Source organism: Capricornis sumatraensis, chromosome 4, assembly GCF_032405125.1.
Source record: "Capricornis sumatraensis isolate serow.1 chromosome 4, serow.2, whole genome shotgun sequence".
Classification (NCBI taxonomy): Eukaryota; Metazoa; Chordata; class Mammalia; order Artiodactyla; family Bovidae; genus Capricornis; species Capricornis sumatraensis.
The window spans coordinates 73,496,159-73,512,289 of NC_091072.1; the positions used below are offsets into that span (position 1 = coordinate 73,496,159).

A 16,131-nucleotide genomic window follows, 5' to 3' on the forward strand; every position below is an offset into this window, starting at 1 on the left:
GGTGACCAGAGATGGCACCAGGATGACGTAGAGAACGGACTAGAGTCCTTCTTAAAAGATCTGAAGGGGCACCGTGTCTCTTGTGTTTAAATCTCAGAAGCCTGAATGGCCTCATGGAGGTCAGGAGGAAAGAGCCTAATCTGGCTTTTACCAGTTAATCCATCACAATCGTTTGTTGGAAGATTTCAGAGACCTTTGTAATTAAGGTGGTGTCCACATTAGGTCTGAAATCAGATTGTTCTCGTAGGTCAGCAGTTCTTCCAGTCACATAACTGAGGGTTCAGCAGTCACTCATTCACTTTTTCCTCTTTGGGATGTGTGATTTGTCAAAGGGCCATGACTTCTTACTCACTCAGTTAACCAGGATGTAAGTGGAGTCTCACATTTCATGTGGTCAGTTGTTTGCCCCCTGGGCCTTTCAGCTGACTACAGACTTGTGAAATATCACAAGGAAACTTGTTCCAGCTCATCAAAAATTGACTGTTGCTGTTACGTCTCTAGTCCAGACAGGTAGACCGGGCCAGCAAGCAGGAAGTTCGAGAAGCGAATAAGTACTTCTTCATTGAATCCTGCATCGCTCTCTTTGTTTCCTTTATCATCAACGTCTTTGTTGTCTCAGTGTTTGCCGAAGCATTTTTTGGGAAAACCAACGAGCAGGTGGTAAGTAAGCCCGGGTCCTGCGTAGTAGTGGATGTGAGGGTAGGGAGGAGGCTGCATTGGGGCAGGAAAACGTGACAGTGACTTCAAGCTCAGGGGACATAGATCTCAGTGCTGCCCCTAAGTCATGGCACTACTCAGGTTTACAGTCTGGGGCTGTGACCAAGCCTAGACTCTCCTTCGCGGCTTTAAACAGGTAAGGAAGCGTGCCTTAGACCAAGGTTGCCTAATGCTGTTGTTGGAGGCTTCATGTCTGTTTGGCTCTTTATCATCCCCTTTTGCTTCCTGTTTACCAACTACTGGCTGCTTGCCAGTCCTGCCATTTAATGATTACAGGCAGGAGCAGTCAACCAACAGGAAATAGAAGCTGTGGCTAGACAGGCTATCACACTGAATTCTCTGTCCTCTTGACTCCTGATTGCCAATCTAGTTTTTTTTTTTTGCCAATCTAGTTTTGATAACTCCTTTGTTTCCCACCCATAGGACCTCTGACTCCTGGCTCTGCTTTGAATAAGGCCGCCCTGTTCTGGGTGTCCTCTCATATTTGAAGTCTGTTTAAGGGCCCTCACCTCCTATTATCATTTAAAATGACCCAGCATTCGTGTATTACCATGCACACTCTCACTCAAGGAAAAGCTTTTGGTGACCTGGGGGTGTAGAAAAAGAGAGGAGGCAGAGCTCAAGGACCTGCCACCAGCCTCTGCTGTCATCAGCCTGTGTCCAGTGTCTCACCTGCAGGACTCGTTTCTTAGATGATCCGTCTGTCTGTGAGCTGTTGGAGAGGTCTTCTTCTCTGAGTTGTGGACTCAAAATTAAAAGTTGTTCCTAAACTGCTTTGGTTCCAGGTTGCGGTCTGTAAAAACAGCAGCAGTCCCCACACTCACCTTTTCCCAGAGGATAACTCAACACTGGCTGTGGACATCTACAAAGGGGTAAACGTGTTCAGATTTCTGATCTCTGCCCCTGAATCAAGATTCTCAGCATAGTGTCTGGTCTTTTCAGTGGGTTCACTTCAGAGCTCAGCATATCTTCTGTGTAGTGTCTTTTTTTTTCAGAGGTCCAGATGCCAGACAAGCCTTTTGGATTATGTGGAAGGGAATAGGAGATCAGCTGACAAGATGATTTCATTGTATCAGCAATTCTCAAACTTATATGTTGATAGCAGATTGGTTTCTAGGTGTTAACTGGGGAGACTAAAGAAGTATCCCTGGTAAAGTGGTCTTTTTTGTGTGTGTGGCTGAAGACTATTTATTTATTTAAATTGCGCTGTGTGGCATGCGGGATCTCAGTTCCCGGACCAGGGGTGAAATTTCTGCCCTCTGCATGGGATCACAGAGTCTTAAGTACTGGACTGCCAGGGAAGTTCCAGTAAAGTGGTCTTTAGTGGGGCCTCTCTGTCCCTTTTATGCTGATTACATTGTGAACCTCCAACAGTACACAATACATAGTATTTAACATTTCTGAAATTTATTGGAGGTTTCTTTCCATTCCTATTACCATCTTCCAGAATAGTGTGTTTAGGAATATAATTTGGGAAGTGTGTTATAGTCATTTTTCTTTTTGATACTTAACATATGAGTTGAGGATAAAGGCTTTAAGAGCCTAGAGAAGAGAAGGGACTAGGCTGAGGAGGAATGGGGGCCCATCCAGCAGAATGTAGGTTGAAAGCCTCTAGAATGAGGTCAGGACCCGAGCCTAGCTCCTGGGACAGTGCCAGCACATTGCTTGGTAGAGGTGGGTGCGTAGCCAGGAGTGGGGAGAGGTGACATCAAGGATATGTTTGGGGTGCTGTCTCAGGTGACCTCTCTCCCTTGCCTCTCCAGGGTGTTGTGCTGGGCTGTTACTTCGGGCCTGCCGCTCTCTACATCTGGGCGGTGGGGATCCTGGCTGCGGGGCAGAGCTCCACCATGACAGGAACCTATTCCGGCCAGTTTGTCATGGAGGTACGTGCTGCTGTGACTGGGATAGACGAGAGGAAGAGGACATTGCCCTTTTGTCCCTTCTTAATTCTGTGCCTCTAAGGTCTTCCCAAACCTCCCCAGACCTTTTTCTGTTTCCTCTTCCAGACATTCATCCTCCTTCTGTGTTTTCTTCCAGGGATTCCTGAACCTAAAGTGGTCACGCTTTGCCCGAGTGATTCTTACCCGCTCTATTGCCATTATCCCCACTCTGCTTGTGGCCGTCTTCCAAGACGTGGAGCATCTAACAGGAATGAATGACTTCCTGAATGTTCTTCAGAGCTTACAAGTGAGGAGGGAGCTGGGGAAACTCACATTCCATTGAGTCAGGAGGCATTCTGCATTGCCCTTAGGTACTAAGCCTAGCGTGGGTGTGGGGAAAATTCAGAGGAAGAAAGAGGCACAGTCTTGGTCTATGGTGAACGCATATGAAATCTCTGGAATCTAAAAGGTTTTTAGAAGTGGCTTGTTTTTTTCTAAGCCTGTTGAATGGGAATTATAAGCTGTAATTACACATAGAACACAAAATTATTCATTAAGTGAAGCAAACATTAAATAATGTAAAGGAGACTGTTGGGTATTATGGAGATTAAGAAGACAAGGCAGATAGAAATTTTGTAGACACTATGAGCATAACTGATGCTGGGTTCATGCTATAGATTTCCACATAACCCTGCAGCATGTTGGGATGACAGGAATAATTTCTCACAGAGTGGGTGAGGCAGGGTCTGTGGTTCCCTTTTGCTAAGAGTGCTGCTCTGTGGGGTGTTACAGGAACCCCTAGAGCCCCCTCTGATCTTAGTTTTTTCTTTTGCAGCTTCCCTTTGCTCTCATACCCATCCTCACGTTTACGAGCTTGCGGCCTGTGATGAGTGAATTTGCCAATGGATTGTGAGTGTACTTCTGTTCCCCAAGATGTGGGGGAGGAAGGGTATCTTCATCAAACTGACCAGTCAGAAATTAAGTCATAGGGGGACTATGTGCTTTAAGACATGATTGCTAGAGCTGCCCCCTCACTCTCTGACTTAGAAAATAGAGACTGTTGGGGACTTACTGGTGGTCCAGTGATTGAGACTGCCTTCTAGTGCAGGAGGTGCGATTTCCATCCCAGGTCAGGGAACTAAGGTCCTACATGCCACAGGGTGTGGCCAAAAATTAAAAATAAATAAGCACAACATTGTGAATCAACTATATTTCAGTATAAAAAAAATTAAAGAAAATGGAGACCATGAATTTAACAACGGAGGGCAAGCACATTTTTTGTTTCTGGTGGGAAATTTTTTAGCTTTTAGGGCTTTAACTATTCAACTTCAGCCACTGAAGGTTAAAGTATCTTAAATCCATCTTAAATGATCTTAATGAGGGAGGCATAAGCTAATACCTTTTATATACATCTCTAAAGTACATGGGATATTTAAATGACATGTTGCATCTCTAGGGACTCATGACTGTTTCACTTGTAAGGCTTGTTGCATTTTTAGGGGCTTAAATAATAGGGATTATTTGATAGTGTTTTTTTTTTCTTCTTCCTCTTTCTCCCTATCATTGTGTAACTTTGTCTCATTTAACCTAATCTGGGACATAAGCATTTTTCGGTTTATTTTTAAATGCCACTTATTCCTGTCCTGTGACCCCAAAAGACACAGTGTCTTTTTCTGTTTGTGGACAGGTTGGACTATTCTACCAATAACTGTGCTGATTCTTTTGACAGAGGCTGGAGGATCGCAGGCGGTATCTTGGTCCTTATCATCTGTTCCATCAACATGTACTTTGTCGTGGTTTATGTGCAGGATCTAGGGCATGTGGTATTGTACGTGGTGGCTGCAGTGGTCAGCGTAGCTTATCTGAGCTTTGTGTTTTACTTGGTAAGTCCAGTTGGAAGGGGCAGGGGTGGTCAAGGGGGACTAACACTCAGAAGAGAAAGGACCCAAAAGAGCATATGGTTATCTGTCTTTAGGTTATTGACACAATTTATGTGAAATCATTAAACCAGCTGGGACTAAAGAATATTTTTAACCATAAATTTTCCCTCGGTTCCTAAGAGCTATCATTTTTCTAAATCTGTCACTCTGTCTGGTTTCCATTCCTAATAATTCCTAAGAAGAGAGTGTAGTATGTTTGAAGAACTTAAAGAAGATCAGGCATGTAGAAAGTAGAGTGGTATGAGATGAGGTTGGAGAATGGAGGTGTGTCTTGTGATTTCAAATCTCTGGAGGGAACACATGTGGGTTCACAGCACTGCCCAGCTCTACTGCTTAATAGCTGTCCAATGATGACTCAAGTAAAAAGTGATAATCTCTTGTTGAATTATTCTAGAATTACTAAAGAATGATGGTTATAAAACAAGCTATATAGAAAAGGAATGCAAAATAAATAAATAATAATAAAAAGAAAAAGAATGTATAATTATAAATACCTAGATAATAAAAAAAAATTGTCAAGAGTCTAGAGTAAATTATGTAAAATGGTAATAGTAGTTGCCTTTGGATGGTGGGGTTATGGATATATTCTTTTCTCTGTTTTCACCTTCTTCTGTAACATTACTTATATCAAGGAAAAGCAGCTATGCCAGCAACACGTCTCCCTCATTATTCTAGACAGGTTTCTCTAAAAATCACAGTGGGTGAGGACTGGGGACAGCCGAGTTTATACCACATCTACTGCAAAAAATGGGAAGACTGGATGACAGAAACCCCTGCTCGTCTGACAACCCCTAGCCCCCGTGTCAGGGTCTGCCAGAGGGTAGATGCTTGATGGGGAACATCATTTTAATGAATGTTGGGAAGTTGTGTTTTGGATGGATATAGCTCTGCTTTCTTCCTCCTCAGTGAGCCATGGGCACACTAAGATTATATTGACCCTACAATATCAGGACTTACTCCCAGGAAACCCAAGGAACTCAGTATGGCCTTGACAGAAATTGTTTTAATAATTCGCTGTAGGGTGACCCTTGGTGGCGTAGTGGTTAGAATTTCTGGCTTTCACTTCAAAATCCCAGATTCAGTCCCTGGTAAGGGAACTGAGCTCTGCAACACCCCTCAACCCTGGCCCCCCAAAAAAGTGCTGTAGAACTTAAGGGGATCCTTCCTTCATGCAGATCAGTTATGACAGTGCTGAGTCATTCTTAGTCACCCTGAGGCTGTAGAAAATGTTGAAGACCCATTTTCAAGGCTGGGGACTGATTCTAGATGAATTCCTACTGTTTAGTTCAGGAGACTGTTGCAGTTGTATTAGCCAGTCAGTCATTGCCCTGCATTGTGAGGAGTGGAGTAGGACTGAAATGGGGTAGTGGTCTTCAAGGAATTCTGCCTGAGAGTTAGATAAAAGAAACACACCACAAACAAAGCAGTAGGAACAGAGGGAGCTGAGAATTGAAATTAGTACAGCAAAGAGGTTTGCATCTGAGCAGTGCATTTGTGGGCAGTGACGGGGGTAAGTGGGCTCTCCAGACGGGTCAGCGAATGATGACCATATTTTCTCTTTTAGGGTTGGCAATGTTTGATTGCACTGGGCATGTCCTTCCTGGACTGTGGGCACACGGTAAGCATCTCTAAAGTCCTGCTGACCGAAGAAGCCACCACTGGCTATCCTAAGTAAACACTGTTCACAGGCAGCCATCAGAGCCAGTGTGTTTCTATGGTTTACTGTGTGAACATAGCCAAAGGTATGTGCTGTTGCACAGACTGCATTTAGGACTCGGCTGTTTGTTGGGAAAGACATTGTTGCATATTTGTTTGAAAGATAGCATTATTTTTCCTCCTGAACTCCTAACCTGGTAACTGGATTTAGGATCTTTGACAGCTTGATACCTGCTCTCAAACAGCACTGAATTCTTTCACTGTCCCAGGGTCAGTTGTTTTATTTTTATGTGAGATAGTTCTCAATGCATGATTCTTAACAGACTGACTATATGTTAAAAAAACATATTTGGAGAATGCAATACAGTTTTCATAATACAAATTACAGAATAGGTACGCAAGTTTTATTTATCAAAAGATAATGGATTTAAAAGTCTGAGAAATACTTTCCTTATGCATACCCTTTGAATTAATTATAAAAAATAAAACCTCAATTAGGGTGGTTTGATTCATATTAAATATAAACTTGTGAGATAGTCTACCTCCATCAGGTTCAAGATTCTTTTAACTTATTTTCACTTTAATTTCATTGAAAGTTAAGAGGGGTAAGAATGCATTAAAGAAGATGATAAATGGACAGATGGTAAAACTCACTTGTGGTCATGGTGACTAACACTAATCTCTTCTGAAAATCACTCTGATGATTTCCCTCAGAGATTGAGAGCTTACTGAAATGTTCTTGGGAGTCCTGACTTTAATGACTCTCATGTTAGTACAGAGCTCTCTTGATGGTATTTCTTTTTGAGCACTTGGAGTAGAGAAACCTTCCCCTTCCTCCTCCAGGAGGGTAGTGATAGAAAAAGATGGTAGCATTTATGAACTGATGTTCTCAAGAGACTTTGGGGTGAGGTGAAAAAACTTGAAAGAAGAGGAACCATCTGTTTTATTCCTGAAAAACACCTTCTACCAGAATCGTCATGTTTTTCTGAAGCATGCCCAAGACGACTTGCAAGGCAATCTCAGGAGCTCTGGATGTAAGCATTGGAAAGCCCACTCCCTCTCAGCGAGTGCTTTGGTGTCACTGGTTGCCAAGTTCTCTCTGCAGGGTTGCACTGGGCTACCTCTCTTCAGCCATTCCCTCAGAGGGAAAAACTTTGAGACCAGATGGTGGAGCTCTGGAGTCAGAGGAAATGGGTCCCTTCAGCATGGAGCTGCTGCTCTTCAGCCACTTCTGACATTTTCACTTGTGGAGCCTGAGACCATGTGATTATCTCAAACCAAGTCACACTGTCTGGTGGAGATAAATAACCAGGTCTTTTGTAGCCACTGACTTGGTGAGAACAGTAATGGGAATGCAACTGAAGGACTTTTCATTTTTGGTGTAATTCCTGTTGATTGACGTTCTCTGTTCGCCTGAGCCCCTAAAGGCATTGTTTCCAGTACTTTGTACACAGTCTGAAGTGCAGACTGAATGGACTGTCGTTTACACGGCTTTAAGGGTAAACTTCTGTGTTCCACTGACTGTACCTTTACCTCAGCCCCTCCAGTGACGTAGCACAGCATCACGAGAGTCAAATTCCCCAACCGTTCCTCCCTCTCCCCTACCATCATCCCCTAAGCTGTTCACAAGGGCACTCTGGAGATATCGGGGACTGACCTCTTAAGTTCTCGTCTGGCCTCAGTAGGTGAGGGCCATGTTGACAAAATTCTTTGTAAAAGATGGTACACTAACATCATTTACCTTTGTCTGGAGTCTGGCTGGGTCCAGTCAGTCTCAGATTCACAAATATTTAGAAGCCCAGGTAAAAGCTGCTAGTTTTCTTTTCAAAGTTGTATATATGTCTTGCAGTGATGAAAATTTTTTCCCAGTTAAATGTCAGTTTATGTCACTCTGTGTGTAGTATTTTACAGTGTTAAAAGCACTCCCATACTGTGTTCCACCTAATGCCTTCAGATGGAAAGTACACTTTCTATCCAGCCACTACTCTGGGTGCAGTAAACAATGCTTAGAGCTGACAGCTCCCAGTGCCAGCATGCGCACGCTGCTTGTGTGAAATGTTTAAGGATACACAATTGTACTTTATGTAAGTTGGTCCTTGTTCTTTATAAATGTGGCATGAAATAACTGCTGCTATAGCATACTGGGAATTACCAGCATTGGGGAAGAACTGCAGTTTGGCTCCTGTGAGGTCCTGCTAGTGATTTTAGGAGTGGTTACAATGAACTTTTAGGGGCCATTTAACAATATGTAAACTTGGTTTGTAATTAAAAAGTTTTTTTTTTCCTTTTTCCAATTTGGTTTCCTGGATATTTTTTTAAAAACCTTGAAAATACTCTATGAGTGGGATCTCAACAACTTTGAAATACTGAAACATCAACTACCACCTGAATTGATGTACTAGATTCACACTGTTCATGATTTTTCTCTTTAGAAGGGATAGAGGAATACAGTTGACCTCCCTGGACATCTAGGTGTTAGGGATGTTTCATGGAGGCATGAAATAAAAATTCTGCATGTAATTTATATCAGCTGTTCATGTGTATACTCAGCCTTTCATGTCCAGTGTTCCTCCGAATGTGTGATTTCATGTTCTCAGATTCATCCTGCTGGGATCATGTATTTCTGTCTTATTTACCTTTGAAAAAAAAATGTATATGAGGAGACTCTTGAGGTTCAAATTCAATTTGTTCAAGGCTCAACATAGGTTTAGTTCCCAGAAGGCTTGATGAATTATAAACACCAAGCACTAATTTCTATCACTGATTTAATTAGTTTTGCCATTGCTAAATGTTACATCATTAAAATATTTAAAATTGAGAAAAAAACTGTCATTCTGCCTTTCTCTGCTCTAAGCTGAACATTTTTCTGTCTGTAGTCTTGTTTCACCATTGAGGTAGGCGTTTATATTCTGTATATGCTGCCAATAAAAAGTATGAGTATTTGAAAGGTGAAAGGAAAATTGTTTAACTTAGAAATGAAAGCATATAAATACAAAGACCGGATAGAAATACAAAACTCAGACACAGTAAACTGCTAGTCTTGTCACCAAACACATGGCATGAAAAACTAGGTCAGCCCTTAATTTGTTCCAGGATTGTCACCCTGTTGCAAGCCTTCCCTGTCTGTCTTACAGGAACTAAATCCTGTGAATTAACACCATAGACGTCATCTGAGAATTTTCTTTTCCATGCTGTCCTTCTCATTTAACTCACCCTTCTTACCTTGGTTTTGTTTTGTTTTTTAAAATCTTTTTTTGGCTCTGCCACATGCCTTTGGGGATCTTAGCTCTTGCCCAGGGATTGACCCCATGGCAGGAATGGGGCTCATGGCATAAAAGCTTAGAATTCTAACCACTAAGACCAGGCAACTCTTTATTTGGGTGTAATTTCATAGCTAACATAGGGTGCATCACAGTTTGAAGGTCCTGGTTTGAGACTTCCTTCAGCTCTGCCCTCTGCGGTGCTCTGTGTTCCTTCCTTGGGCAGGGCCCGTGAATCCAGATGTGCCACCTTTGACACCTTAGCTTGGGAACATTAAAAACAACACATTATTATGGTAGTTGGGGTCTAAGCACACTCTGTGTGTGTGTGTGTGTGTGTGTGTGTGTGTGTGTGTGTGTGTGTGTGTGTGTGTGTGTGCGCGCGCGTGCAGATTTAGTTGTGTCTGACTCTTTTTCAACCCATAAACTATATCCTGCCAGGCTCCTATGTCCATGAGATTTTACAGGCAAGAATACGGAAGTGGGTTGCCATTTTCTACTCCAGGAGATCTTCCCAACCCAGGAATTGGACCCACATCTCATGGGCCTCCTGCATCGACAGGCAGATTTGTTACCTCTGAGCCACCTGGAAAGCCCTCAGCGCGCACATGATCTCATGTCATTCTTACAGCAAAAGGATATATATATATATATATAAGAATATATATAAGAATATATATATATATATATATATATATATATATATATATATAAGAATATATATATATAAGGCAACTGAAGGGCCAGAAACTAAAAATAACGTATCACTGATCAGTAGGCATTTGGCATTTGTGCCTGACTAGCTTAATTCCAGAACCCATGTTATTTTTACTAATCATCTGATACAATACGTAGTATACACTTTATAGTACACTTTAGACACCGAGCTTTGGTGTTAAGCAGCACCAAGAATAGTACCATATCAAAGATACTTCTCTTAATACTCTGATGAGTGCTAGAATATGTTTTAGGTCAAAAGTTGCCAATTCATAGACTAATTTTGTTTGGCCTGTGCTAAATTTTCAAAAGTACCTGAATGCTTTTTGTGGTGGGTGTGGAAAATGGGCAGGGCCAGCAATAAGTAAGAACTGATGGTTTATTCATTTGCGTACCTCTCTGCCCTTGAAAGGTTTAGCCAGTTCCTCTGCTATTTAGCTCCATTTCTCAGTGTCCCTGAGCAATACAACAAACTTTTCCAATGAAGGAGTTTTCTCTACTAAGCCATGAAGTGATACAACCTGGAGGTCATGGAGCTAAAAATGCAGCCCTTGCTTACTACACGCCCACCCCACCACCTTAGTTCACTTAAGAAAAGGCCGCAGTGGATTGTCAGTGTATCTGACAATTGCTCTTGGTTACTAAAACCTGAATCACAAAACCCTGAAGTGAGTATAAAGGCTGAAATCTGAAGTGCTGTGCTTCTGCCCTAAGGCCAGTGTGACTCAGTAATTCCTAGCCTTCTGGTTGAGAATAGTTTTATCATGGGCCCCATTTTGTTCTCATCTTCACACAGTCATCGTAAACCTCTGATGGGCATTTTTAATGTCTAAAAATACTGCTGAAGACTAAAATGAGATAGGTTTCCCAGGTGGCGCAGTGGTCAAGAATTGGTCGGCCGGTGCAGGAGACCCAAGAGGCATGGTGCAATCCCTGGGTCATGAAAATTCCCTAGACTAGGAAATGGCAACCCATTCCAGTATTACTGCCTGGAAAATTCCATGGACAGAAGAGCCTAGCTGGCTATACAGTCCATGGGATCAGAGTCGGACGTGACATCACACCCACCACCCCCCACACAAAATGAGGTAGTTTATTAATGTCCTTGGCATTTTAAAGTGCAGCATTTATTCCCGTTTTACAATTGAGTAGGATAAGGTTCAAGAAGGATACATAACTTGCTCAAGGTCATAGGGAATGGCAGAGTTGGAGCTTGATCCCAGTCCCAGTGCCTTTTGCACTATATTCTTCTACTAGAAGTATTTCTGTGAATTTATAGTGTGCATTTGGCATCCTGAGCACTCATATGATCTCATTTGATTCTTAGAACAGAAGGTTCAGTCTCTATACAGATGAGACAACTGAAAGGCCCAAAAGAGGCTGTTGGTACCAAGGGGCAACAACATTCCTAAAACCCCTGGTACCAGTAGGGCTAAAAGGAGATTTAGTGATGGTCCCACGGTGAATGCAAAGGAGAGGAAAAGAGTAAGCTACACCTTCAAAAATGCTGACACAAATCATCTGGATTGGGCCTCCTGGAGTGAGTCTGGCAAATATTTTTTTGCTTTGTTTTCATATTTATTTTTTGTCCACCTTGGGTCTTGGTTGCATCTCGTGGGATCTTTCATTGCTATCTGCAGACTTCTCTCTAGTTGCTGCTTGTGGGCTCCAGAGCCAGAGCTTGCTTAGTTGCCCCCAGGAATCTGCAATCACAGTTCCGTGACCATGGGTCAAACCTTCTGCCTGGCAAGTTGGATTCTTAACCACTGGACCACCAGGGAAGTTCCTGGCAATGTGTTTTAAAGGCAGCTAAAGTAATTCTTATGAAGTCTGATAAACGGCTGGGATCCTTTTCTCTTAGCATATGCCGTTTTATGTTTCTTTCTTTTGTTTAATGAAAGGCTTTTTCTGCTCAGGGGTGCCAAAGGATAATTAGGGCCCAGACAATAGGGCTCAGAATTTAGACTATTTGAAATCTGATTTCTTTTCTTTTTTTTTTTTTTTTGGGGGGGGGGGTTGTTCTGTGCGGCTAATGGGATCTTAGTTCCCTGACCTGGGATTGAACCTGAACCCTCTGCAGGGAAAGCACAGAGTCCTAATCACTGGACCGCCGGGGAACTCGCTGAAATTTGAGTTCTAACACACTTAGTATTAAGGTATAAAAGCTCGCAGTACATTTGCTCTTAATATCCGGATCAGAAACACCCACGCAGAGGTAGAGTATGTCACGAGGATAGTTAAAGTGCAGATTTTGTATTTGGCATTAGCAAATCCTTGACTATTTCAGCTCCTGTCAGTTATTTTATATTTGTAGTAAACCATTCATGTATTTATAAGCCATTTATTTTCTGAAAGAAAATCAGTATAGCAGAACTGAAATAAGAGCTACTTCTACATGCTGATTATAGATGCTTGAATGCCAATTTTAAATACTTATAAATCAGTCTAACCCTTTTCCATCTTCTTTTTGTCCTCAGTACCATCTGGGATTGACAGTTCAACCTGAACTCTACCTTCTGAACACCATGGATGCTGACTCACTTGTGTCTAGATGACTGACAGCCGGAGGGACTATATAAGACCCACTTTCTCTTAGTCCTTTTGTGCCAAGTGTCCTGTTAACATTTCTCTTGTTTGTTCAGTGGTGAGTTTTGTTCAAACATTTTGAACAAAAGGTAAAAATTTCCTCATGGGAAGGGTGTTAAAGCTGACAGCTGTTAAGTGTAGGTCAGAGACCCACCCACCTCACAACAGTCCTACAACTGCCAGAGTTGAGTGATTAGCCTGTGATGGCCACACACCCCTATGGGCTTGTGTCTGGACTTCTGGAATTTATAAAAAATATATATGTGTGTATGTTTATGTAAACCTGAACTTACTGGTTTGGGTAGAGTTTTATATAAAAATGATATTCTGTATTTTTTAAACAAATTTGTTCAGATAAATCATATTTATTTTGTCTAAATCACATGTAACAAAGGAAAAAGAGCACTGCTCTTTTTCAGAATGAACTGGTCAAATAGACTGATTTTTAAAGTGATACTTGACTGTGGCCAGTTAAACTTGACTTGGATTTAATCAACCAACCCTTGGTAACTACTGGTACTAGCACATCGTTTCCAAAAGAAGACATTTCTTTTCTTTGGCAGTCTTACTTCATCCTGGCTGTCGGTGTGCTCTGTGATTATTGTTTTTCTCTGTTGTTGTTTTTCTTGAGTGTTTTTTTCAGAGATATGATGGTATTTTCCAAAGAGCTTACTACCTAGTAACAATATCCAGAAATCATACTTTAACCAATAATCAGTTTTCCATGCTGCACTGTAACTCAGCCCATTCTAGCATTTTAGGTATAAAAAGAATTCTAACACTGAACTTTATAAAGCCCAACAGAAGATAATGGAGGTATTAGTTTTCTTTCTAATGTGTGTATAGTCCCACCATGTCTTGTCTTCCCCCTTTTCCCATTAATACTCCAGACACCATTTCTAGGCCAAAGTCTGTTTCCTGGAGTGGCTGATGTTTCTAATGCTGACTCTCCGAGGGAATGCTAAGCATTTTAAGTTTATTTCTACCAAGTAGTATGAGATTAGACCCACACTGGGACTTGGAAGATTGGTCCACATGTTATAAACTGCCTGCCCACGTATGGATTATAGATATTTTGACTCTTCTTCCTAAGCAGAATTTTTTTCCATAACACTTTTATAATAAAACATTTAATACTTAAAACTTTCTGCAGAAAGTTTCTGCATATTGATCTGATTAAAAAGTCAGAACATTTTCAACACCAGGCTCACAGCCCTTCATGGAAGTACAGTTGACTTACACTGAATGGCAGCTATCCATTTTTAATGGAATACAGTCTGTGCCTTCTCTCATTTCCTTCCAGCCCCAAAGGCTTTGAGTTTGCAAACCCTGCAGCCTTTGTGTTTGAGCATCATTTTCCTCTTTGAGCATAAACCTCGCTGCCTTACTCTAAAACTTTGCACATTTCAATAAGATTTTACATTGCCTTGGTCATTTATAATGATCCTGTAAGTGGCACGGGTTTTTTTCCAAGATGATTCTTAAAATTCCCTTATTTCTAATTCATGACCCTTGAAACTTCTGATAAGAGCAATAGCCTTGCAACTCAGGTTAAGAGACCTTCTGATCTTACAAGTAAAACTGAATTCATTTATTAGCTTTTATTTGAAAAAGAGACTTAAATGAGTTTCAGTGTTTTGGTTTCTTTATACAGAGACAGCAACTCTATATGAGTCAGTTTGTTGCATTTTTTTCTCCCTCCCTGGGCAGTTCCATTTCTCAGTAGTTTCATTACCAGAGGATGTTTGGGAAAAGAAAAAAAAAAGCAGAAAGAATCCTGTTTTACAACTCATAAAAAGATAAGGTGGTTGGTTAAATAGAGATTAAGTACTTGAGGGGTTTCTATAGCTTTTCTCCATTCTTAAATTGTATCTTATTAGGAACAGACTAGAGTTTACAGCAAAAATTTATAAGTATACCTCTCAGGTCATACAACTCCTGTAATCAGAAAACTTTATAATAAAGCAAGCCGAATCGTGCTAAAACCAGTGGAGGAGACTGATGTCTAACAGTAAGTCTTGGACAGACTTTTTTGCTAAGTTAATATTTAATCATTCCTTATGATTTACAGTCTGGATTTCATGATACGTGTTTATATAGAAAACAATATAATCAGTCTCCCCGCTTTTTTTGACCCCACTGTGTGGAATGTGGGATTCTCCATCAGGGATTGAACTTGTGCCCCACCACTCCTGCAGTGGAAATGCAGAGTCTTAACCACTGGACCACAAGGGGAAGTCCCAATAGAGTCAGTCTTAAGATTAACCTAGATTCATATACCCACTCAGTTTCTGAGGTTTAACACTATGGAGTCAATTTGTAAAAGGGTACCCTGATAGTACATATCCAGGATATCAGAAAAATGCAATTAAATAGTTGTTACTGAACAGCTGCTGCTGTATAACTGTGTGCTGGCCTAATAAAAAAGTAGTCAGCGCATACCCAATAGTCAGGGAGGCATCAGAGGTTATAGCAGCCGGTAAAAATAGACTTCTGAATTTTAAACATTATGATATTAAGCAGCGAGCCTTTGCCCCAGAAGTATTGTGCACATTCAGGTTTGTGTCTGTTTATAGGGTCTTCCCTCAGTGACCTCCCTTTGTCCAAGCTAATGTGGGTAAATGGGCTTCTTGCATACTTTTCTCCATAAATGATTTTACATTTTAATTTAAGCATAATTTTTGAGTTCTTATGTATAGCTACTTTTAATATTTTTCATTGCTTTTTTCCGAGCAATAAATACATTAGTACTTTCAGATTAAGGGTATCACAAAATTCTGGAATCTTTTGGGTTTTGAGAAGAGCCCATTTCTGAGTTAACACTTCAGTTCATCTATTTTTAATGCTGAACATGTTTTGGGAGAGGGGGATCTTTCTGGTAGCCTGATTAGAAGTATCTTCATTGTGTAATCAACATGAAGGATGACATTTCTATGGCAGAGGTCTTAAAATTTCCTGATTTCATGGAAAATATTATAGCCAACTGCTGGAATGTTTACTATAGAATAGTAGAGTAGTTGCATTCTTTCCTCGCCTGTTTTCTAAAGAGGACAGTGTTGATTGAAACATGTCTGTTTGTTGGTGGCACTTGAAGAGCCTCTTAGTAGGTGCAGATGGCAACTTTAAAAATAATTACCCTGAGCCAGTAGAGAAGCAGAGAAGGCAATGGCACCCCATTTCAGTACTCTTGCCTGGAAAGTCCCATGGATGGAGGAGCCTGGTGGGCTGCAGTCCATGGGGTTGCGAAGAGTCGGACATGACTGAGTGACTTCACTTTCACTTTTCACTTTCCTGCATTGGAGAAGGAAATGGCAACCCACTCCAGTGTTCTTGCCTGGAGAATCCCAGGGACGGGGGAGCGTGGTGGGCTGCTGT

The 16,131-nt window shown here is 41.4% G+C and overlaps 1 protein-coding gene across 1 annotated transcript in view; it reads left to right on the plus strand.

The window, feature by feature from the left end:
- LOC138078386 (natural resistance-associated macrophage protein 2-like) overlaps window positions 1-12,958 on the plus strand; it is a 30,515-nt gene extending 17,557 nt beyond the window's left edge. The window contains exons 10-17 of the mRNA XM_068971105.1: window positions 502-660; window positions 1,503-1,589; window positions 2,481-2,600; window positions 2,755-2,904; window positions 3,433-3,506; window positions 4,327-4,480; window positions 6,102-6,155; window positions 12,648-12,958. Of these exons, the coding sequence (XP_068827206.1) occupies window positions 502-660; window positions 1,503-1,589; window positions 2,481-2,600; window positions 2,755-2,904; window positions 3,433-3,506; window positions 4,327-4,480; window positions 6,102-6,155; window positions 12,648-12,725 (876 nt within the window). The 3' untranslated portion in view covers window positions 12,726-12,958. The remainder of the gene's footprint in view (window positions 1-501; window positions 661-1,502; window positions 1,590-2,480; window positions 2,601-2,754; window positions 2,905-3,432; window positions 3,507-4,326; window positions 4,481-6,101; window positions 6,156-12,647) is intronic.
- The last annotated feature ends 3,173 nt before the right edge of the window (window positions 12,959-16,131 follow it).